The 23107-nt window shown below is 54.4% G+C and overlaps 5 protein-coding genes across 5 annotated transcripts; 3 read left to right on the forward strand and 2 right to left on the reverse strand.

The window, feature by feature from the left end:
- Nucleotides 1-776: 776 nt before the first annotated feature.
- On the forward strand, nucleotides 777-3409 carry ENH_00002340 (GDP-mannose 4,6 dehydratase, putative; the record flags this gene model as incomplete). The annotated part of the gene is made up of 9 exons (XM_013578227.1): nucleotides 777-829; nucleotides 1031-1131; nucleotides 1271-1368; nucleotides 1482-1597; nucleotides 1843-1931; nucleotides 2056-2213; nucleotides 2461-2594; nucleotides 2938-3097; nucleotides 3284-3409. The coding sequence occupies 9 exons, from the start codon at nucleotides 777-779 to the stop codon at nucleotides 3407-3409; spliced, it is 1035 nt and encodes a 344-aa protein (XP_013433681.1).
- Nucleotides 3410-4049: 640 nt separating this feature from the next.
- On the reverse strand, nucleotides 4050-10187 carry ENH_00002350 (hypothetical protein, conserved; the record flags this gene model as incomplete). The annotated part of the gene is made up of 9 exons (XM_013578228.1): nucleotides 4050-4160; nucleotides 4340-4885; nucleotides 5004-5648; nucleotides 5781-6042; nucleotides 6200-6303; nucleotides 6458-6643; nucleotides 6756-6953; nucleotides 7145-7269; nucleotides 7436-10187. 9 exons carry the CDS (start codon nucleotides 10185-10187, stop codon nucleotides 4050-4052), a joined length of 4929 nt encoding a protein of 1642 aa, XP_013433682.1.
- A 1489-nt stretch (nucleotides 10188-11676) lies between these two features.
- On the forward strand, nucleotides 11677-12460 carry ENH_00002360 (hypothetical protein, conserved; the record flags this gene model as incomplete). Its single annotated transcript, XM_013578229.1, has 2 exons — nucleotides 11677-11737; nucleotides 11904-12460. The coding sequence occupies 2 exons, from the start codon at nucleotides 11677-11679 to the stop codon at nucleotides 12458-12460; spliced, it is 618 nt and encodes a 205-aa protein (XP_013433683.1).
- A 720-nt stretch (nucleotides 12461-13180) lies between these two features.
- On the reverse strand, nucleotides 13181-15994 carry ENH_00002370 (histidine acid phosphatase domain containing protein, putative; the record flags this gene model as incomplete). The annotated part of the gene is made up of 4 exons (XM_013578230.1): nucleotides 13181-13541; nucleotides 13779-14820; nucleotides 15027-15645; nucleotides 15746-15994. The coding sequence occupies 4 exons, from the start codon at nucleotides 15992-15994 to the stop codon at nucleotides 13181-13183; spliced, it is 2271 nt and encodes a 756-aa protein (XP_013433684.1).
- A 4425-nt stretch (nucleotides 15995-20419) lies between these two features.
- Nucleotides 20420-23068, forward strand: ENH_00002380 (ELMO/CED-12 family domain-containing protein, putative; the record flags this gene model as incomplete). Its single annotated transcript, XM_013578231.1, has 4 exons — nucleotides 20420-20635; nucleotides 20924-21016; nucleotides 21546-21701; nucleotides 21899-23068. 4 exons carry the CDS (start codon nucleotides 20420-20422, stop codon nucleotides 23066-23068), a joined length of 1635 nt encoding a protein of 544 aa, XP_013433685.1.
- Between the last annotated feature and the right edge of the window lie 39 nt (nucleotides 23069-23107).

Genomic DNA, 23107 nt, shown 5'->3' on the forward strand with positions numbered 1-23107 from the left:
ATAAAACATAAATTTTCACCAGTTGCAGGTGAACCGGGGACGTAGGGTGCCCAGCATGCAAACTGACAGCTCATTCTACAGCTGACTGCAAATGGAAATAAGCAGCATCTCTTAAGAATCTTGTTGCTTCGATGCACTCTTAGCCAAACGCAGCTGACGCGCCGTGTAGAACAGCACCGTCAGCCCGGCTTGCCAGTTGAACGGCCCATTAAGTGGAAAACGGACTCTGCAGATGGCTGGAAATCATTTTGACCTAAAAACTGGATTCACATATTGAGCAGATCTGTCTGTCATAAGGACGGTGCTCAAGAAGGACCATTTCGCAGCAAGGTCCTTCGAGTCTCGAGTCTCGATATGAGCCGGGCCGTCGGCGGCTGAGGTGGGCGGCAAATTTCCACTTGATCAGAATGTATTAGTTTTTATTCAAGCCCTTCATTGTATTTTATCTTTTTAGTGACGGTAAAGCTCCAGGGGACTTTTTCTTGCCCTACAAGCTATAAGTCACCCCCCTCATGCACGAGCTTGCAGTGAGCGAAACAGCTGCGGCACTTACATAGTGTTTACTGCCCTCCTTCAACTCCCTAACTTGGTTTCTGGTGTTTGCCCAACTCTTCATTGTAAAGTGGCCACCGAGCCGTATAGGGGGGCCCCCATGTGCATCTGGGCCAGCAGAAGCCAGGGGAGCAGTTAGCTCTCTCGGGCAGAGCGCCCACCACAAGTTGGTAGAGCCTTGAAACAACATCTTAGACAAACGTTCACCCCATATTCTTCTGACTATGCCGGAACCTCGCAGAGCTCTTATTACGGGGATTACGGGACAGGATGGCTCGTGAGTCCAGATGCTGCCAAAGCTGATGTCAGTTCCAAGGAAACTGTGCGCTGGACTTGCAGGCAGATCACTGTGAATTCCAACACCGTGCTAATACTAAACCTTTTCGCGGGCTGCACCACATCCTGTGCGTGGACTGCTTCTGGGGGACCACTGAATCTGTGACTCATTCCTTTGCGATTGCTGGTGGTTGTCTTGCAGCTACCTCAGCGAGCTGCTGCTGCAGAAGGGATATGAAGTCCACGGCATCATTCGTCGCAGCAGTACTGTGAACACTGAGAGGCTACTCCCAGTAACACAGAGTACGATTCATCCCTTCGCCGCAATCGCTGCTCAAGAGTTTGCCTTCCGTAGAGGCGGCCCTCTACATGAGCTTCCAGCTTCACTCAGTCTTTTGCCTACTTATTCACCTGCCCATATATGAGCGATCCATTTCCTCAGGAATTCACCTGCACTTTGGCGACATGGTGGATTCGTCATCCCTGTTTGACATTATCTCTCGTGTTCGTCCTCACGAGGTGTACAATCTAGCTGCTCAGGTTTGTCGTTTGCAGGGGCTCCGTTCTACTACTCCAGCTTGTAATGTCATTTTTGTCTTAAGATGCAGCGTTGCTAAAGAGATGCAGATGGATCTACGCTGCGTGTTATGCAGAGCCACGTGAAGGTCTCATTTGAAATGCCTATACACACCACCGACGCTACGGCAGTTGGTGTTCTGCGCTTGCTGGACGCCATTCGGGCTGCTGGCCTCGCACAAAGGACGCGAGTGTGAGCGTAAACTTACTCTCAGCGAGCTTAGTGTTTGTCTCGATACACACTCCCGAAGAAGCAACGTGCGGTGTCCGAATTCTGCAGAAGCAGTGGCTACTGGCCCCTCTTGTATGCCTGTACAAATCTGAGCATCTAATTCCCATTCGCTACAGGGCTCTTTTCAAGCCACAAGCGTCTGTAACTGACGATCTAGGAGTGACAGGCGCGTTAGTTGCAGTATTGCGCGCATGTATGTGGCACAGGTTTCAGGCGTCATCTTCCGAAATGTTTGGGTCAAGTGACTGGGACCTACAGAACGAAGATACCCCATTCAAGCCTTGTTCGCCTTACGGTATGCCGATGTTCTTAAGAACGGGGAGGTCACAAGCCCGCCCTTTGCTCTACAAGCTGTGTGTATAGCAAAATTCACCGTCCACAAAGCCAGTGTGGGCATCTTTCCTCGTTGTTCTCCACAGGTGTTTCTAAGCTCTACGGGCACTTCACTGTGCAAACCTACCGGTCGGCGTACGGAATGTTCTGTGTTAGTGGCATTCTTTTTAACCACGAGAGTCCTCGAAGAGGAACAACTTTTGTTTCAAGGAAGATCACAATGGGCATAGCTAGCATCTTGAAAGTAAGCTCTCTGCGATATAAGACGGCTGCGCCCCGGGAAGGAGCTAGAGAGGTTGTCCTTGCCGTAAAAGCCACTCTCCCTTAAAACTCTTTTTTCACGCATTGGGGAACCCCAATACGTGAAAAACAGTCATAAGAGCTTATTTTGTTCGATGCATTTCGCCAGCTTTCAGTGCGCGTAGGTCTCTTACTTGCAATATCGTGTCCGCACACATTTCTGTTCTCCGCATTTTGCGTCTTGCGTGCAGGGAGAGATAGACTGTCTTGAACTGGGTAACTTAGAAGCTCGGAGAGACTGGGGTCATTCGCGCGACTACGTAAAGAGCATGTGGCTGATGTTGCAGCAACCGACCCCGAAAGATTACGTCGTTGCTACAGGCAAGTAGCTCTCCATTCGACTTATTAGCAAATGAAAGAAAATTTCTGAAAAGCCTACTTTTAGTGGGGAGTTGAACTGCTTGGGCATCGCGGGCGTTTGCTAGTGCTGCCATGTACTTTGCGCAGGAAAGCAGCATTCAGTCCGCGAATTCTGCCAACTGGCCTTTGCTATTGCGGATCTTCCCATTGAGTGAGCCTGCTGATAATGCCATGCCTTGCCTGCACAAAGCACTTCAGCTCTCTCTTCAGCACAGCTGAGCTTCTCAGTTGCTTGTGCTTGTCAGTTTTCTAGCTTTTCATGAACAATAGGTCTGTGAAATTGCTTCTGTCTGTCTTCGTCCCTGTAGGTGGAAGGGTAAAGGCCTAGAGGAGGTAGGCACCTGCGGGGGCCGAATACTCGTGCGTGTGGCCTCTGCACATTTTCGTCCCACAGAAGTTAATGCTTTGAAAGGAGACGCATCAAGAATTCGTAAAGAACTAAAGTGGCAGCCCGACACAACTTTCTCAGTAAGCGCCCAATCAGCGGCAGCACGCAAAGCAGTGGGACAGGAAGCCGCGGCGGAAGCAGCAGCCTAAATTGCAGCTCCGGCAACGGAACATTTATTTTGTTGTTTCCCTGGCCACCGAGTTTATTTTCTTCTCTAAATGATCGGTCGTTGCTTCCTTCGCTGTTGCTGTGGCGCTGTGCCTCAGGCCTTGGTGTATGAGATGCTGCAAAGTGACATGCGCCTAGCGGGCTTAAGCCCTCCAACTCCAGCGGAGTGCAACAAACGCATTTCGAAGCACATGAAAGATCCTGCTGACTTGTTGCTAAAGTAGCTGCTGTGCTGCTGTGGCCGTTGCACTCGATACGGCTTAAGCAGCACAGCATAATTACAATAGACAGTACGGACTCATGAGCTCAGTCTAGGGCAACAAACAAGAGAGTGTCCATCTCGGATTTCCCACAATCTTCTAGTCTTTTGTTTCCTGTCAAGATAAGGAGCGGCAGCAGCAACTGCCGTACCACCTCGGCGGCCCAAAGACAGCCGCTTCTCTGTGCTCCCCACACGTTTTAGATATTTGTGTTCTCTACATTGCCAACGTGAACCCCATCACGCATTTTTACAATGATGCCTCCCGACCTGTCTTACACCCCGAGTATACGTACCACAGTAAACAAGCACAGAGCAGCAGCCACCATGTAGCCACGTTGTAACTAATAATAGCTACCTTTGGTAACAGCAGCAGTCGCTGCTGCTGTTGCTAGGACTACTAGCTTTCCCATGATCAGGGGCAAAGATACACTATTTTGCATCTCCACGTAGAACCCTTGCTCATACTTGAGTCGCCCTAAGCATAAAAAAAGGAATAAGAGCAGCAGTGCCCGGGCATGCTGCTACTGCAGGAATTGAATTCTGCAGCTGCGGCAGCTGCTGCTGTAGGAGTTCCACTTTAGAGCCACAGCAGTTGAGTACTACTACAGCGGCTGCGCTGCAGTGACTCCTTGTAGCTGCTGAGCCTTCTGCTTCTGTTTAAGGCGCTGCAGAAGATCGGCCAACAGCTGCTGTAGCGCCACAACTCGCTGTTGCTGCACAAAACAACGCAGTAGTAGCGACCACAGACCACAACCAAGACGAAAGTAGGAGATTACTGTCGTGTTTTCGACTAACTTAAGTCGCTAGCGCAGCGCACAAAATAACACAAATACACTTGCGGTGTCATTACCTGCCCTAATGGTGGTAGTCGCGCTGCAGCCCCTCTGCTTACCGCTTCCTGCACATCTTGCTGGTGGCCACCCCTCGGCACTGCTACCACGCTGGTGCTGCACGATGCAAGCTGCTGCCTTAGTGTGCAGTTCTCTTGCAGAAGCTGCTGCTGCTGTTGCAGCGCGGCATTAGCCTGTTGTAGCAGCTGTATGTACATTTCAGGCCTCGGTGACCACACAGAAGGCGCTATCAGCTGCTGATGCTCTAAAAGCTTCACAGCATTGGTGGGCACAATGGCCTCCTCCAGCCAAGGCTGCTGGAGGGGTGGTGGGGCAGCGACTGCAGCAGCACTGGCGGCGGAGTCAGCCTGCCTCTGCTGCAGCTGCGCTTGGTGCTGCAGCGCATGTTGGCTTTGTGGAAGAAGAGTCTGCTGCTGCTGGTTCGCAGGAGCTTGCTGCTGTAGCTGCTTCAGCTGCTGTTGCGCTTGCAGCAGCTGCTGTTTCAGAAGCTGTGCCGTTTCCTTAAGGCGTTTCTTCTTGTCCTGCTGGTGCTGCAGGCGTTTGAGCAATGTTGCATAGTGAAAAAATAGAAAAGTCGGGTCGGTTTGCTGCAGGCGCACAAAAAGCATGCATTAAGGTACCACTCGTTTGATTGTTGTTGCTGCTGCCGCTGCTGGTGCTGCTGCGCACGTGACTTTTCGCGAGTTTTAAGTGTGCAGAGGATACCTTTGCTCTCAGCAGAAGAGTGGATCCATCAATAAAGGCGCCAGCTGCTGCGGCCTCTGCGGCCTCTCTCTGTTGCTCCACCAGTGCGCTCCCCTGCTGCTGCAGATGATGCTGCTGCTGCTGTGCACCGGAGAGTAGCAGCCATGCGCTGATTGAGTCCGAGCGACGCGCGTGACACCCTACGCGCTGAAGTGCTGCTTCGAAGTCTTTAAAACCCACTCTTTGGAGACCGTGAAAAGCAGAAGGAAAGACGAGAGAGACGAGGGCTCTAAGCTGCTGCTCCTGCTGCTGCTCCTGCTTCTGTTGTATCTGTTGCCGGTGTATATTCAACAGGGAATCAGAATATGTCAGCTCACACAGCTGCCAAAAGGCGAAAAGAGTCCCCAAGGCGCAGTTCTCGTGATGTAGTAGCGGGAACAAGGGACCACGAGCCGATAGCACTGCCCTATCGCTGCTGGTGTTACTGCTGTTGCTGCTGCTGCTGCTGCTGCTAGAGGTATGACTGCTGTCAGGGTTGCTCCCGCTACCTCTGGTTGCTGCAGATATGCATTTTCCGGAAGGCGCGCTGCTGGTCACAGGCTTGAGTCTCGCTTGGTAGTAGGCCCGCTGCGAAACTACTTGCTGCTCCAGTGACTTAATGCGACTCTGTGAAGCAACACGGACCACACCCACGGCCCTATAACGTGCAGCCACGCAGCCGCTGCTGCGCAGCAGGTGCTGCTTGGCACTTGTTACACGCACAAGCGCAGCTGCATGACACCACCTACGGCCACATACCTGCAACAGGCGCTCCTTTGCTGCTGTGGCACAGGTTAGCTTCTTGAGCCTCTGCAGTAGTTCTTCCCTATCGTTTTTCTCTTCTGTCTCCTTCTCTTCAACAGCCGTTTCTGTCGTTTCAGCCGCTGCTGGAAGTAGGCTTTCGCGTGTCTGTAGAGGGCTGTCACGCCGCTGCAGTACAGAAGAACTGCTGCTGGTGGTGCTCATATCTCCCTCGTTGCACTCAGTTTCGCCGCGAGCCCTTCCCATAGACCGCAGGAGCCTGAAGAGCAGCAGCAAACGAAGTAGCCTCTACTAGAAAGACAAAGACGCAGTAACAGAAGCAGCAGGCTCACACGCACAAGAGCGCTAATATTTACAATTCACGAGAACAGCAGCAAGCAGCCCCACAGACCCTTAACCCTAAGCTTTATTCACACTTCTGGAATTCTGTGTCTTTGGCAGCAATTAGCTTTTCAAAATGATCCCGCTGCCGCTTGAGCTCCTCTTCCAGCTGAATGCGCTCCCCCGCAGCCTTTGCTTCCTGCCACACAAACCGAGAAAAGAGGCAGACAAAGGGTGCACCCACCGTGCAAGCAAGAATGCTTAAATCTGCAGCAGCTCCTGGTGTCAGGAAGAATCAAGTGTGACTAGAACTGTCTAGAATCGCTTTTCATGTGTCCGACTAAGGCCCTCACAGCACAAATGACCAGCTCGTGCAAATCCTTCAGCTCCTTCGCCACTGCAACAGCATTTTGCTGCTGCTGCTGGGCGTCCTGATCTGCACCGTCTTCATGCACGCCTCGTTGTTGCTGCTGCCGCAGCTGCTGCTCTGCCTCTGCAAGGGCCGCCGACGCGAGCCGGGAGCGCATCTCCAGCTCCTCCTGAAATGAAGAGCAACAACAGAAGCGACGTGCCAATGGTAGGGCACAACTTTCGGGGGGCGGCCGAGGGACAGAAGCAGCTTTTAGAGAGGAAAAAAAGTGTCATGCTCACGTGAAGCAATGCGTTGTCGTGCTCTGCTGCCTCCAGCTTCAGCCGCTGCTGCCTATGGATCTGCTGCAGCTGCTGCAGCTCATCCTGCTTTGATGAAAGGAGGAACTCAAGACGTTGCAGTTGCTGCTGCACTTGCTGCTGCTGCTGTTGTTCCCGATGTTGTTGCTGTTGGTGCTCCTCCTGCTGCTCTTTCAGCCGCTGTATTAGACAACAAACAGTACACAGAAGCATACATCGAAATCGAAAGGATTTACGGAAAAACAAGACCTATGCGACGAGCTGCTGCAGCAGCAGCGGGAGGTGCTACGATTGGTGCTGTTGCACGCAGAGAGGCTGCTACAGTACTGCGTGCTCATCTCTGTAGAGGCCCTTGCCTGAGTCAGCTGCACGTTTTCCGCTTCGTAACTGCGCTGGATCTTCTCAAGGTTGTCCAACTCCCGCTGCATGGCCGACACTTGCTGCAGCAACTCCTGCTCAGTGCTGCGGGCCTCAGGCTGCTGGTGCTGCGCCAGGCCTGCGACGAAACACGCATATCTGTGGCTGCAGAAGCGTTGCTGCATCAGCAACAAATAAGACAGTGCGGCAACAGCAACGATGAAGCACGCACATCTGAGGCTGCAGAAATTTTGCTGCATCAGCAACAAATAAGACAGTGCAGCAACAGTAACGCTCCCTTGTACCTGTTTGGCTGTCTGCCCGGTTTTGCAGCTCCTCTTGCAGCCTTGCCTTCTCGCTTCGGAGCTCTAGCAGCTGCTGCTGCTGATGCTGGAGTACGTCTTCCTGCTGTTCCAGAAGCTGTTGCTGCTGCTGCATCTGCTGCACAAGTTGCTGTTGCTGCACTTGGTAATTTTGAAGCCTCTGTTGAAGGGGCTCAGGCGATTCAAGAAACGCACTCCCCTTTGCTGTGTCTCTGCTACTGCTACGGCTACTGCGGCTGCTGCAGCTGCTATGGCTGCTGCCACGTCTGTCTGTTCGGTGCTTCTGCTGCAACCTCGCAGCCATCCTTAGCTCTCTGTGAAGTAACAATTTGCGCTCTCGCTGCATTAGCACTTGCTGCTGTTCCTGCTGCAGCTGTTGCTGCTCTTGCAACAGCGCTTGCTGCTCCTGCTGCTGCTGCAGCTGTTGCTGCAGCATCCGGAAGTGCGCCTGCTGCTGCTCTGCAACGGCCTGCAGTTGCGTGCGTTCTTTCGACAGTAGCTCCTGCTGTTCCGTGAGTTCTGCATCGAGTTGTTGCAGCTGCTCTTGCTGTTGCTGCAGCAGCTGCTGATCTTGTTTCAGCTGCTTCCGTTGTTGCTGCACATCTTCATGCTCCTGTTGTTCCTGCAGTAGACTCTCAAGCCTCCGCTCTAATGCCAGTATGTCCTTTTCGTGCTGCTGGTGCTGGTGCTGCAGCTGCTGCTGCGCGGCCTGTAGGTGCTCTTCCTTCTTTTGCTGCTCTTCCTGCTGCTTCCGCAGCTGATCCCGCTGTTTATTAAGCTTTTCCTGGTGTAACTGCAGGTCCTCCTGTTGCTGCCGCAACTGCTGCTCCTTCTGCTGCTGTTCTAGTCGCTGCTGCTCAAGTTTCTGCTGTTGCAGTTGCTGTTCCTGCAGCAGCTGCTGCGCGCTTTTCTCTCGTTCCTGCAGCGAAGCCTCCCTCTGATAAAGCCCCTCATCGTCTACCAGTTCCGCTATGTCCTTTTCGTCACTGGAAGCTCTTTCAAGCTGCTGCTGCAGCTGCGCGCTCTGTTGGCTTTGCTGCTGCTTGTTCAGCTCTTCCTCTCTCTTCTGTAGCTCACGCTCTTTGGCGAGGAGAGACTGCTGCAGCAGCAGCTGCTGCTGCTGCTCTTGATCCAGCAGGCGCTCCTTCTGCTGTAGAAGACGGGCGCGCAGCTCGGCTTCCATACGGCTCGCATGGGACTGCTGCTGTTGCTGCTGCTGCTGTTGCTGCTGCTGCTGTTGCTGCTGCCGCTCGCGCTCGAGCTGCTGCTTCAGATCGCGAACCTGAGCAGCGTAGCTATCTTGCGTCTCTATCAACTGTTGCAGCTCATCTAACTGCTGCTGCTGTGCGCTTATTTGCTCCCGCTGATCTTCTATGAGGGAATTTTGAGCCTCAACTAGCTGATGCTGCTGCTCTATCTGCTGCTGCTGCTGCTGCAGCTGCCGTTGCAGCTCCTCCAAATGCTGCTCCTGCTCTTCAACCTGACGTTGCTTTAAGGTCAACTGCTGCTGCAGCTCTGCCTGCATTTGTTCTGCTTGCTGCTGTTGGGCTGCAGCATGTTTCTTAAGTGTATCCAGCTGCTGCAACAGCTCTGCATGCTGCTTCTCATGTTTCTGCTGCATTTCCGTTTGCTGCTGCCTCCGCTTCTCTTCCTCTTCCTCGAGGAGCTGCTGCTGCTTACTTTGCTGCTGCAGTTGCTGCTGTAGCTGGGCCTGTGCAGATTCCGCCTTGTTTACAGCATCCTGCAGCACTGACTGGGCGTGGAGCTTCTGCTGCTGCTGCTGTTGAGCCTCTGCAAGCTGCCGCTCCGCATCGGCAAGCTGTTGCTGCAGCTGCAGCAGCTGCTGTTGCTGCTGTTGCTGTTTTGCCGCAAAGTTGCTTTCGCACTGCTGCATGCACCTGAGGAGCTCCTCTTTCTCCGAACGCAGCGCACTCAGTTCCTGATCCCGCTGCTGCTGCTCCTGCTGCAGCAGCTGCTGCTGCTGGCGAAGCTGAATTTGCAGGGCGTAGACATCATGCAGCTGCGTAAACTCCGAGTCCGGCTGGCTGTTGCTCGAGTCCAGCTCTTCTTGTTGCTGCTGCTGTTCAGAAAGGAGGAGCTGCTGCTGCTGCAGCAGGTCGCTGTTGCTGCTGCTGCCTCTGCGAGTGAGGCCAGCTCCAGCAACGTGGGAAGCTGTGGCCTTCAGCTTGCATCCCCAGGCCGCCGTTGCGAAGGCCTCCACTTCTGCTGCTGTTGTGCTGCCTTCTTGTGCTGCAGCAGACCTCTCCAGTGTACGTACACTCGAAGCAGCCGTCTCTAAAGAAGGGCCTTCGAGGGGCGCCCGAGCAGCGGGGGAAGGGAGACACATATCTGGGGGGAAAGAAGGGAAGAACTCGGAAATCTGGTCTGCATCTGCTGCTGCTGCTGTTGCTGCTGCTGCTTCAGTTGCAGCTGCTGCATCTACACTTGCTGTGCGCTCTTCTTCCTCCAGCCCTGAGGACAGAAGGACCCTCGGCTGCCTCTCAAACAACCGGCGGTCTAAATTGCCATCTTCCTTGCTGCTGTGGCTGTTCCTCCTGCTGCTGCCCTGGCTGTTCCTTCTGCTACTGCTGCTGCTGCTGCGGGCATTTCCCTTGTTGCAGGCTAGGCCCCCTCCGCTGCTTCTGAGAGCCGGATTGCCGAAGCCGCTTGTGCCTTCTTCAGATAGGGGTGATTCCGTCCCACTCTCCCACAGGGCTCTACTGGAGGGCTTCATTTTGTCAGCAGCAGCGGCAGCAGCGGCAGCAGCAGACACAGCTGCCGCTGCTGCCTCGCCTGCTGCCGTGCACTCTCGTTTCAATTTAGAAGCTGTGTCTTGCAAGCAGCAGCAGCAGCAGTGGTCTGCTATTAGCAAGCCTCCGAACAAATCATAAGGTCCCCATGGGAAGCCTTGCGAGGGGACTCCAACAACAGCAGTGGCAGCAGCAGCGGCAATATCACGAACGGCAACAGCGGCATAAATTGTAGCAGCAACTGCGCGAGCTGTACCTGGGTTAACAGCTCGAGACGCAGAAACACTTCATAACTGAGAACCTTGTTGCACTATTAACAAAGTAAAAAGGAAACTAGTAGGATCCGTGGCTGGCTCTAGCAACAGGCCAAGAGGCAGCAGACGTGGTGCTGCCCTGTCCAGGCTGCGGTGGCCCCCCGGAGCCTCAGGCGTCCTTGCAGCGTGGCGCTTTGACAAAAAATTAATGCATTTAGGGATTTTTGCTGCCGTTTTATTTCTCGGTTTGTTCTGTAACACAACGACCAGCCCCAGACGAGTGGTGGTGGTGCTGTGCAGTTTGGGGCTGTAGTGGACAGCCAGTCCCTGAGGGTCTCATTTTCGCTGTTTCCAACAATTGTTCCCGTGTCTGTCTACTTAGCAACAATCAAATTCAGCTCTTGAAGAACTACAATTTACGTACTTGGGACTTCCCTGAGCCCAAGTAGGAGAGAGCAGATCAGCAGATACAGCTCTGCTCCAGGCCTCTTGCTTAGGAAGCAACACATTACGTGTCTGCCGCCTGTACCTGCTACCTGCAGCAAAGAAGGTGACAGTGCGTGCCACAAAAGCTTTAAAGTCTGTGCACACCCACACATTCGGCAATGGGGCCCCTACAGCGCGTGCCCCGGCGGCTGCGCCGCTGTTGCTGCAAACGGCGCTCTGCCGGGCCTCCAGCTACTGCTGTTGGAGATCAGCAGCCAGGAGCGGAGGCAGCTGTTGATGCTGCAGTAGACACGACCTCCCCCCAGCTGTCACGTGCAGCAGGTAATACGCAACACTCCCTCCCATAGCTGTCGCACGCAGCAGGTAATAGACAATACGCCCATGCAGGAGGCAAGGGCCGACGCAGCTTTGGTTTTAAACTACAGCAGGTGGCGGAGAGACAGATACCGTAGCTTATTTTAAGAAATTCTAGTAGCAGCCAGAGGGGGAGAGGCTCGTATCTGTTGCTCAATACGCGGCGCCCGCGGAGAGCTGCTGCTGCGTAGCACTCCCCTGACTTAGGCTTAAGGCTTTTCTTTTGTACACAAGGCCCAGCAGAGCCTACAAAGAAGTACTGTGTAGAGCCCCTTACGATTTATAGGTAAAACATAATTGTATGAAGCATTATTGCTCCGGTAACTAGGAGGCGTAGATGGCTGCACAAAGGCGCCAGCGTTGCAGCAACGGCCTCTTCAGACTCACCAACGGTCGAACCAATGAAACAAAGCTAAAGATGCCTCGGCCGAAGCTTTTCACCGTGCACGACTATCCGTGCACGGGCAGGAGGCTTCTCAGTTCCCCACTCACGCTGAGGGCTTGAAGCATTGCATGCTCGTAGCCCAAGCCTAGAAAGTGAAGAAAGCGGCCGAGTTTGAAGTGTTTAGTGTATTGTAGCACATTCCCCAGTTTGGCTAGTTGGGTCTAGTTTGTACCTGTCCTAGTGCTCTGCTGTCGCTGCAGAGCCACGGGAAGCAGCAGCCTCTCCGGCCGCGGGCAGCTGCCCCTACGACAGCAGCCGGAGGACCCCCGACGCCACGCAGCAGCAGGGGATATTGGGCTATGGAGAGGCTGTGCCTTCGTTTGCTGTTTCCCTAGTGAACTGCCCGCTGCCCCTCTATGACCAAGACCTGCTGCACCACGTGCACGGACAGCAGCTGCAGCTGCAGCCGCACCCGCTGCAGCAAATCGAAGGCTTCTACTCCCCCCTGCCGCCTTCTCCCCGTGAGATGCACCAGCTGCAGATCCCCTCTCAGCAAGCTGCTTCGCAGCGCAGCTGCCTGAGACAGGAGGAAGGAGAGGTGGCGAGCAAGGGGGCCCTCGACAGCTTCAGTCCGACCTTTGCAACAGAACTCCTGGCAGACATAGAGCTCGACGAAGAAACTGGGTCTCCTGCTGCTGCTGCTGACGCAGCTGCTGCTGCAGCGGGCGACGCAAGGGCAAATTCGGGAGCAGCGGGAGCTAATTTTCTGCTGCTCATAGATGTGCCCGTGCAGCAGAGCAACGCAGCACCAAGCTAGGGCTGCCCCATCACAGCACCTTCAGCGCGCCTCTACTGCTGCAGGTGCCGCCGCTTTTGCTGCCGCCGGGAAATAGGGCCAGCTGCTGCAGTTCTGCCAACCAGACTGCAGCCTTTGCTGCCTCTACTTCCGAGGTGGCTGCGGGCGCGCAGCCAGCAGCAGAGCAAGGCTATCAGCGCGGCTCGAAGGCCAAAGCAACTGCCAGTTTGTCACAGAAAATGCATTTTTCTTTTTGAATTTTCCTTGTTCGCAGCAAAGCCTTCTTGCTGCTGCCTGCTGATCCGCCGGGCCATTGGCGCCTCCCCGGGCCTCTCTTCAGGCACATCTGCCCTCTTGTCTCAGTCTGTGGCCGCACCCTCTGCACTACTTGCCTGCTGCGCTGCTGCAGCGCAGCAGGCAGCTGCTGCAGCAACTTTCCTATTGTGTCTAGACCCTCCCTCTTTCTCTGCTACGGGCTCTTCTCCCTCTGGGTCTCAGTCTCCTGGGGCGCCATAGACTCTCAGTGCAATTCCGCTGCGCTGCGGAAGCAGCCAAAGGGCCTTAATGGCACGAGGCCTCTGAGCTGTTTGCCCAACTGGAGACAATAAGGCAAAAGGAAGCAAAAGGAGGAGGCGGAGGAGAGGCAATCCCGATCCCAGCGCCTCTCCTGCCTCCCCACAAAACAAAATGCAGACTTTTAAACACAACTCAAAAACTACGAAGCGCTTATAAAACGACCTGCTACATTTCTTCCTGCCGCTTCAGCTGCTGCTCCTCCTGCAGTCGCAGTTGCTGCTCTCTCTCCTGCTGCTCTTTCTGCTGCTGCAACTGCTGCTGGTTTAACTGCTGCTGCGGCGGCTCCTGCTGCTCTTTCGGCTGCCGCTGCCCCTGCTGCTGCTGCGGTGCCTCCTGCTGCTGCTTTTGCGGCCGCGGCCCCTGCTGCTCCTGCTGCTGCTGCACCTGACGCTGCTGCTGCTCGTCTTCCATTGGGGGCATGGGGGGCCGGGTCTGCATGCGGCGAAGCAGCACTTCGAGGCTGCAGAGGTCAGGAGCAACAAGCGCCTTTCCGACGCAGCCTGGCATTTTGCCCGTCAGCACTTTCCTGAAAAGACACAGACAGCCAAAGAAGTCAACACAGGCTCAGCAGTCCGGCCGCTGCTGCTTCGCCTGCTGCTGCTGCTGCTAGCGCGCTGGTTGCTGCTCAGTGCTGCTGCCCCTGCAGCTGCAGCTCGCGCCGCCCCTAGCGCAGGGGCTCTTGCTTGAGCTGCTGCTAATGCTGAGACTGCCTGCAGTTTATGCAGCCAGACAGAAGCATCTAAGCTCCTGAAAAAGAACTCACCCGTTGTAAGCCAGCCGGAAGACGTACGAAGCAGCGCTCTTCGCGGCGCCGCTACTCTGCTGCGTCTGCTGCTGCTGCTGCTCCGGCAGGTATTCGTAGACCTCGAAGACTACGACAGATGCATACGGGGGCCAGATGCCGCCGTAGACCTTCAAAGCAGCCAAGACTGCAATGAGGGTGACGTCGTGAGTCATGTAGAGAGACAGGGTCGGCTGCTGCTGCTGCTGCTGCTGCCGGCGGATCGGAGCGAGAATTTTGGTGGAGAGCTCGTGGAAGAGGGGCTCTGCTGCAGCGTAGGCAGCAGCAGCGTCTGCCCAGCTGGTCCAGAAGCTGGTGATCTGGTCGTTGAAGCGCAGCAGCTGTTGCAGCAGGGCTCCGTCTTGCTGCTGCAGCAGCGGCGGCAGCAGTTTCTTGCGGCCGCTGCAGACGTAGGTGAGGGCACAGTCCACAATGACTTCAGGCCAGAGAGCCTCCAGCTCGTCTGCAGAGAGCCGCAAAGCCTCCATGAGCTGCTGCTTGGCCTGCTGCTGCTGCGCAGCAAGAGCAGCAAACTCGCTGCTGGCCTCCGCCTGCCGCCGCAGCCGAGCCACCACAGGCGAAGCGTACCCCGACAGCAGCGGGTCCGAGGTCACCTCGTGGGTCTCGACCTCCACCCGCTGCGGCGAAGTCCCGCAGCAGCTGAAGAAGGACTGCAGCAAAAAGGCCCCGCTGGCCAGCGTGCGGGAAATGTCAGTGGAGCGCACCCGCACGCGGTCCCCGGGAGCAGCGCACAGCTCCTGTGCGTGAAACAAAGGGTGCACCAGCTGCTGCTGCTGCGGCGGCTGCTGCTGCTGCTGCAGCAGCCGCTGCTGCTGCTGCTTGGGGTGCGCTGCAGCCGCAGGCACCACGTACGCCTGACTCAGAATCGAACCCACCAGCTTCAGCTGCGTCTGGCCCTCGTCTAACAGACTCGAGGGGACGCAGCTGCCCCTGAAGAGCCCCTTCTCCGTCACGCTGGCCACGTACTTCTTCAGCAGCAGCGGCGTAGACAGCTGGTCCGACCCTGCAGCAGCAGCAGCAGCAGCAGCATGCAGCAGCAGCGGCTGAGGAAAAAGCCAATGCACCGGCAGCGCAGCAGGGAATCCAACAAGACCCGCAGCGAACAAGCGGAAAGGGAGAGAAATTACAGCAGCAGTAGCAGCAGCAACGGCAACAGCAGCAGCAATGCCACAGCCAGCAGCAGTGCACATAGCAGCAGCAGCAGCCTACTTGAGTCATTCATGCCCAGCTCTTCTTGAATGGCGCACTCCCAAGGAGGTCCGAGCTCTTCTGGTGGTGCTGCTGTCGACGCTGCAGGTGCTTCTGCTGCTGCTGCTGCTCCAGCTACAGCAGCGGCGTCTCTAGCAGCGTCTGCAGGGGAAGAGGCTTCGCTGCTGCTGCTGTTGCCGCTGCTGCTGCTGCCGCTGCTGCTGCTGCCTTCAGCGCGCAGATCGCGAGTGGCGGAGTCTCTGCTGGAATGTGGGGCTTCCCTTGCAGCAGCAGCAGCAGCTGTGCCACTTGCGTCCGAATGCACCTCCCACGCTGCTGCAGCAGCATCAGCTGCTGCTGCTGCTGCTGCGCAGTCCCCTTGTCTGTGGTGACCCACCGGGGGGCACCTCTCTGCATCGCTTTTTAGGGCGTCTTGCTCTGGGGCCAGGCCCACGTGGCGGTGGGTTGTGCTGCTGCTGCTGCTGCTGCTATTGAAGCTGCTGCCATCGGTGCTGCTGCCGTCTCTGCTGCTGCTGTCTCTGCTGCTGCCTGTGTGCAAGTCCGAGTCAGCAGCATCAGCCCAACGCCAGCAGTGTCTGTCGTAGGGAGCCCTAGCGCCGTGCCGCACGAGAGCATGTACCTGCAGCGCAGCAGCAGCAGCAGTGGCAGCAGCAGGAATAGTAAGGCTCTATAGAGAATAGGCACGCTGAAAAGTGGCAGCAGCACGGGGATAGGCCCACCTGCTGCAGCCGCAAATTAAGCGCTTGAGCCTCTGAGCTGAGAGGAGGCAGCACTCGCTTCTCCCGCACTGTCCATTCCTTCAAACAATAGTCCGGATACTCTTCTGTATCGCTAGCAGCAGCAGCAGCTGCTGCTGCTGCTGTTTCGGCAACATTGGGGAAAAAGCGGGAGCCCAGCAGAAAAAAGACAAGAAAAAAAGAGGTGACTTGCCCTATTTGGGCCCATGAGGCGTTGTAGCTGCAAGACATAGCGGCAGCTGCTCCTGCTGCTGCTGCTATATGTGATGCGCCTGCTTGCTGCGCCGGAGCTGGCGCCCAAACTGGTGCTGGCCTTCCTGCTGCTGCTGCTGCTGCTGCTGATTGGGACTCCCCAGAAACGACGGGCTGCGAAACTGCGTAGCCTAGGGATAGCCTCTTTAGTAGGGACCTGCAGCGCTGCCGACGCTGCAGCAGCAGCAGCAGAGCCAAGTGGGGAGCAGCAGCAGCTCAGGACTCCCCGTGTCCTGCAGACCAATAAGCCCCTCGGGGGCCCTTAAAGGCCAGCAGCTCTGCACAAACAGGGGGTCAATTAGGACTCCTGTGGACGGTCCGAGCGAGGCAGCAACGGCAGCAGCGGTAACGCCAGCAACAGCAAGGAGATAAAGTATCTATGGAGGGACTTCTCCTAGTGCTGCTGCTGCACAGAAAAACGGGCAACGCTGGTTCGAAACAACGTCTTCTTTTTCCTCATATATTAAACCCAGTTTTGATTCCAGGGTGGCAAATACATAGAAGAAACCATGAGAGGCAGGGGCAGAGACCGTGCACGGCGCGTCCAGACAACTAGAAGGACACGGTCACAGACGGTAGGGTCCGTCACAAACAATGAGTGACTTATAAGTAAGTATTAAAACGAAATTAAAGCGCATCTAAACAAACATAAAATATTAGTGTGTGCGGCGCTGCAGATGATGGCACGAACAGCCGAAGCAGGTGGCCCCAGCCCCCTCCTAGCCATAGAGCAGCCGCAGGCCGTAGCCTTTATATTCGTTGCCTCCGATAAAACTGCTCGCTTTACAAAAATGTTAAATGATTATCTTTATGGATTTAAAACGTTGGTTTCCCCAGTAGAGCCCGTACTCCCCCACGGCTGCCTTGCGGTCTCTAGCAGGCACCGCCGGTTGACAGGATTCAGGCCTATGCCGGATGAAGTGTCCTGCCGTGCGTTACGCTTAATTGTTTTTCTTGAAATTCCGCCTTCTCACCACAGTTGTAGTCAGAAATTTTATCGTGTAATAGCTCTATATGTCGGCGATAGAACTTCGGGATTCAAGGCTCCTCTATCTCCCCAAGTTGTTCCTGTGGTCTGAAGGAGAGGACTGGTGAATCTTAAGGGCTTCATTTACCCACCTGATGGTTATGTTTATATATTTGAGTCTTTAATTTCATTACTAAAGGCTCAGGAGTCTCTCTTACTCGCCGAGATGAGCTCTGCGTTCGTGCATGCCCCTCACCAAGAATAGTGTTCTCTAGAGTCCCCTATCTAGGGAATTCGCACTTCATCGAATTCCCGTGGGGCTTGAATTTCTATTATCTAGCAACAGACCTGCGATTTTCCTCTTTTTGCTCTTCACTTCAAATTTTAGTGGTTTTGGTTCTTCCGTCTCCAGCTCAAGGCTAACTTCTGACTTTAGTTTTCTCAAATCCTCAGTTGTTCTTGGCCAGACATTGGCTGCGAGTCTGTCTTTCCTTGTTGTTTGTTCTAAAAGCCTCATTCTTTTTTCTGTATCATGCGGTGCTAGGCTGAAAGTGGCCTCTCCACAGTTCCGATAGGCTCCTCGGATATAGCAAAAGTAACCCAGCTTCCTCCAGATCCCAGACAGATGCGTTCACGTGAAGTGGAGAGCAACAAAAATCCTCCGTTTTCGGAGATCCTTGAAATGATTGTTTCTGCTTGATGTGGCGAGAGATGTTACTCCTCGCCACAACACGTAGGCGACTGTGCTCTTCGGAGTTCAGTTTCCCTGGAGTCCAGCTGAATGCAGTTTCTCAGCTTTAACAAAGGTGTAAAAATATGTCGTTGGGAGAGTGAATGTAGCTCAAGAGGATATAAGTTGGTGTTCCAGGAGTTGACGGCTGTGTAAAGAGTGTAAAATAAGTGATGGTAAACTGTGAAGGGTCGAGTTTACAGGACATTGAATTCAGTAGCAAGAAACACCCTCACCAGCAGCTCCCCGGTCAAGGGTCCACAGTAGCTATCGAAGTATGGATGATAGGCATGCTTACTTGGCCAAAACAGTAGTGTAGGGGGGCGCTTGAGCGTCTTAATTATGCATATGTATGATTCTGCATGCACTATGTTAAAATGCTATGGTCACCCGAAGTCCTCCTTTGAATTGTGACAAAATATATCTTCTTTTAGCAGAAGAAAACAGCAGCAGTCAACCTCGAGATTGCTCGAGATTGAGGCTTACTGCAGGATGCACGGCGTCTGGCTCCTAGCAGTAATAGGAGCGGAAGCCACGTGATGGTTTCCCTTTGAGGCAAAGTGGGGCAATCCATTATCGCAAATGCCCATTAAAAGTGTAAAGGTCCTGTAAATGCCCAGCCACATTATTCGGCTTGGATTTGTAAGGCGATCGGAGGCGGGATAAAGCCAGCTGCAAATGGGTGACTGTGTGTGTGTGTGTGTGCGTGTGTGTGTGGAACCAGTCATTCCGGAAATTAAGGTTCTTTTGTAAGCAGTCACTGCGGAAGCTGCCTACGAGCCGGGCCTAGGGTATGCATATGCGACTCAAGTAATCAGTGTCCGGATCAATAATTGCGTTGAGCAGGCGAGAGGTTGACTGGTGCTGGATAGCGCGCTGCCACCACAGCGAGCTTAGGTGCTCAAGTGGGATCGCTATTCGGCCGTGCGACTCATATTTAAGGAACTTAGAAGGCCGATATTGTTTGATTTATGTGCATGAGGCTCGCGCATGCATTCGCGTGTCCTGAGGCAGGAATAGCGTAACCCTGCAAATAGTTCATCGCTCGCTGCCGACAGCTACAAGGCAGAAAGCCTCAAAATCCTGCTGGGCCGGCAGCTAACACTAAGGTGGAATGCTGTCCTTCATATTTTACTCTTTCATTTCGGCCAGGACCCCTCTATCTTCGAGATAGGAAACTTGATTATGCATCAGACCCTTCACTGGGCACTTTCTGTTCTCCCGCTATACTGCGGCAGGTGCTCAAATCCTGCATGGGGCTGCTCACTTAACGCCTTTACCACACAGTGAAACTTGTAGGAGGTCCCACTAAAGCTGGAATTAAGGACGCAGCCACCTCTTGAAGCACCGTAAAGAATGTCAAACTGAGCCCTCCCTGATTTTCTCATGCAGCTGAACCAACTAGCGTTTTGATTCAGGGGTCCACTACTGTGAAGCTTCCGTTCCCCATTCGGCGCGCTTATTACAGAGGCAGTGCACAGTTTCTGAGTTCTCCGCGCTCGCCTCATGGAGAATGCCACAGTATACACCCTTCACTTATTCTTTACACTTAAAACCCCGGCCCCAACTACTGGAGTTCTCCATTTGACCCAATTCCACATTGCCAAATCCCTTTCTGTTGGCCACAGAGGCAATATGAGTACGCAGAATGACTAGCAATACAGCTCTGGAAATACAACGCAGGCGCCAGGCGAGGCCTTATCCTGTGGGCTATGCAAAATGCGCCATCTCCCACGCGCTTAGTCTACCTTTGAGGGGACGAAAACTTGTGTATATTTGCATGCAAGCAGGATGAATCGTAGAGAAAATCTAGACATCCTCGAGCTGATCATGTAGCCTCCGTGCGCCGTCGTTGCCCCCCTCCCTGTACGTCTAAGACGTGCTTCATTCAAAAAGGAGGTTCCGTAGTCAAACCAAGACTCAAAAATGATCAGATAAACAAATATTGCTGCATATAAACAGCACGATTTGGCTTACAGGATCAAGACCATTTGGAGGCCTCAATTTCCGAGCTGAGGCACACCACCGCGATCGGCCCTTCAGGGTGTTACTCACAGCCCCAAATCCTCCCAGGATGCTCATCATCCCAGGGTAGATTGTTTTAGTTTTTCTTGTAGATTTTTAAGTACTTAAATGGAGAGTAAGAGGAGTTCAATGCAAACAATACTCCGTGCTTCACGAGAGGAAGTGCCACTCTAATATCCTGTAGAATCAAACCTGCACGTGTTGCGGGATTGCCGCTTTGTGTTTTCCGCGTTGCTTTCCGCCTTTTCTTTGTATTTGGTATGCATTTATAGTTCATCTCAGACCTGTGGGCGAGACATCACAGTCTTTCCCACTTCCTTCTCCACTCCCTAGGCCCCCCAAAGCCCCCAAGGCCCTGCGCCTGTCGCCCGCGTTGGCTCCTTCTCGTTGTCTGTTTCTTTCCTTAGCTTTATTCGCATCATTTTCCTTGTTGTGGGGGGCTGGAAAAGACTGCATGGGCCCCGGGCTTCTGTTCAGTAGGGCAGAAGAGGCCTCGCGGATTCCGCATGGGGCGCTCTCTACCGGTTTTAGATTTGCGCCTGCAGCAACCCCCGCAGCAGCCGCAACTGCAGCAGCAGCAGAGCACTGATCAACGAGCTCACTGGAGGCACAACCAGCCTCAAGGATTCAGAATTGCTTGTCAAGTGGACAGCCCCTTCGTGTGCTTTCCGCTGCGCCCTTGATGAGAAATACAGGGCTGCATCATCGGGGGGCCCGCGAGAGGGCCCCCCCGCCCTCGGGTGGAATTGTGGGAAGCAGCTCATCTTGCATGCGTCTCTTTGCGTTTTTAAGTAATATATTTGATGGCGAGATGACGCTGGATGAGAAGCTGGTCCTGCAGGTCCTGAGGCGCTTGGCGGCGACTCCTTACGATAAGGACAATGCCGACCATGAACAAGTAAGCAACAGAGTGTCAACAAGAAAGCAGTAGGACCTGCTGGTTCTTTTGTTTTTGCTTTTTGTCGTATCTTCCCCAGTGTTTGCGGATTCCTTTTTGTTTTTTTGGCTCTTCTCAGTCCATGAAACGGCCCTTGTCTATGTGCCCTGCCTTCCCGTGCTCTTACTGTTGCCGTTGACGTGGGAGATGATTCCTGATTTAAATGGCGAATGTCAATTCATTTGGTTTTCTTATACTGTGTTGAGTCGGTGGCTTTGCTTTCGCTGCCTCCTGTGGGTGTCTGCACAGCTTCTGAGGCGATTTTTCTTGCTTTGTTTCCCTGAGGCCACATTAGAACCTGCGAAGGAAGAAGATTCGAGGTGGAAAGAAGTTGGATTTCAGGTAGAAGGGCCAGTTTGTTTGACAGCATTTGGGCCTCTCTTTTGTGTTCTCTGGACTTTTTGTCCGGTCTTGCCTTTTTCATTCAAGATCTGCGTTTCCCGTCAGCAACATCCATCTGTGCTGTTCCATCGTCGTCTGTTTCTGTCTGTTTTCCCTTTGAGTTTGCTTTGAAAGCCCCGCTTTTGTTCGTTTGGGTGATTTTTTACTCTGTAGCTATTTGCAATCTGTGCATATGTGTCGCTGTGGTTTAGTCTCATCTGCTTTGCCTCTTCTGCATTCCGTGTTTTCGCAGTAGCACGGCTTTGTTAGTTTGCACTTCGTTTTTCTGTGCCGTTTAAATTGTTGTGTTGATGTTTTCTGCATCTGCAGTCCTTTTTCACTTTTCCTGTCTTGTTACTCGCTCTTGCTCCTGTTGCTCCTTCCCTTAGGTCCTCATGTATCTCTCGTCTTTGCAGCATTCTTGCGTCTGTTGCCCCTTCTTCATGTTTTTTATCGCATTTTTGCCTTTTTGTGCAATAATTTGATTCAGAGTGAAGACCCCCGCCGCGACTTCCGGGGCGGCGGTTTGCTGGCTCTGCAAAATCTTTGTTTTTTTCGTCTTCGCTATCCCCGTCAGTTTTTTACCCTTTCGAGGAAGAGCTATACAGCGGGCTTCCCCATGGCTGCTGCTTTTATTAATATCACGGTTCGTCCTGCTGCTGTTCTGGCGGCTTCTGCTATTCCAGCTGCTGCTGTCGTTGCGAGAACGAGGAATAGCAGTGTTCGTGATTTCCGGGCTCCTGGCTTGCTGGATGGTGCAGCATCACGAGGAAGTGATGATGTGGAATGCTTTGTTCATTTTGGCTTCGCTGCTGCTGCTGCTGCTGCTGCTGTGCACTGCAGCATATGCTGACTGCTTACCTCCGTCTCACCGTCTCAGCGGGTCTGGCCGCTGGGGAAATTCAGGCCCCTCGTCGGGCAATGCGTCACTTTTTGCGTCTTTGCCTGAGTCCTGCTGCGTTGGAAGACGAGGCTGAAGAGCGCGTGCAGCTAAATAATGTTTCAAAAGGCTTCAAGGAGGGCTCGTTCTTGTGTCCTCCACCCCTGCCGGGGGCTGCAGCACTGGCGCAGCGCCGGAGCTCTGACAGCTACTCCGACTCGGACTTGGTGCGTTCGGATATGTCGGCTGCAGCAGCAAACGCGCCTGCTTGCGGTGTACGTACAGCCGCAGCAAACGCGCCTGCTTGCGGTGTACGGACAGCTGCAGCAAACGCGCCGCTAGATCAGTCCACCCAAGCCAGCAGCCCTTTGCCCAGCGGGCCGCTGCTGCCGGGGCGGCGGCTGCGGCGGGGCTCTTCAGATTTAGGAAAGGGGAGCGTAAGAACAGGACAAGTCACGGAAAACCGGGTGTTGACGGTTTTTGGTCATTTATTTGTCTTCGCTTGCATGCGACTGGACCAAGAGCTGGGCCTGAGGGGCGCCTGGCAGCCGGACGGGACTGACCCTCCTCTTGTCCACTCCCCGCGGCACTTCCCGCACCACTTCTCCGGCCGCCGCAGACTGCACGGCCATTTCGTGCATTCTTCCCGGAGGACTTCTGCTTCCAAGGGCTCCAGCGGCAAGAGCCACCCGGCAGAAGAAACCCACCTGGCGACGGAGCCGTCAGCGGGCAGCGGAGGTGCTTCGGAGGTTTCGCGGGACTCCGTCTTGGCCCCGACTCAAGGCAGGGACACAGCGTCTGTCTCCCCCGCGAGGTCTATTGCGGGAATGGAGGAGACGGAGCTGTGCCCGACTTCGGGGGAGCTGTCTGCCACCCCCTCGCCGCGCTCCATCAGCTCCGGCCGGGAGCAGCCTTCCGTGCTGCCAGCAAATCCGGGGCCCCCAGGGGACCCTGGGTCTTGTGAAGTAGCTGCTAGGCCAGCTAGTGGCGGATCTGACGGCCTGCTGCACCGGCGGGCGCAGCTGTGCTTTGGGGAAGCTCTCAAGGAAGTGCGCAATGCTGTTGACGCTGTGCTATGTGATGGCACTGTACAGACAGTGGGAGACTTGGGGGCAATCTGCCGAAGTTGCTAGCCACCGTACAGCAAGAGCAGCCCAGCAATCCCGCCCTGC

The sequence above is a fragment of the Eimeria necatrix genome, genomic scaffold (assembly GCF_000499385.1).
Source record: "Eimeria necatrix Houghton genomic scaffold, Enh_scaff106, whole genome shotgun sequence".
NCBI lineage: Eukaryota > Apicomplexa > Conoidasida > Eucoccidiorida > Eimeriidae > Eimeria > Eimeria necatrix.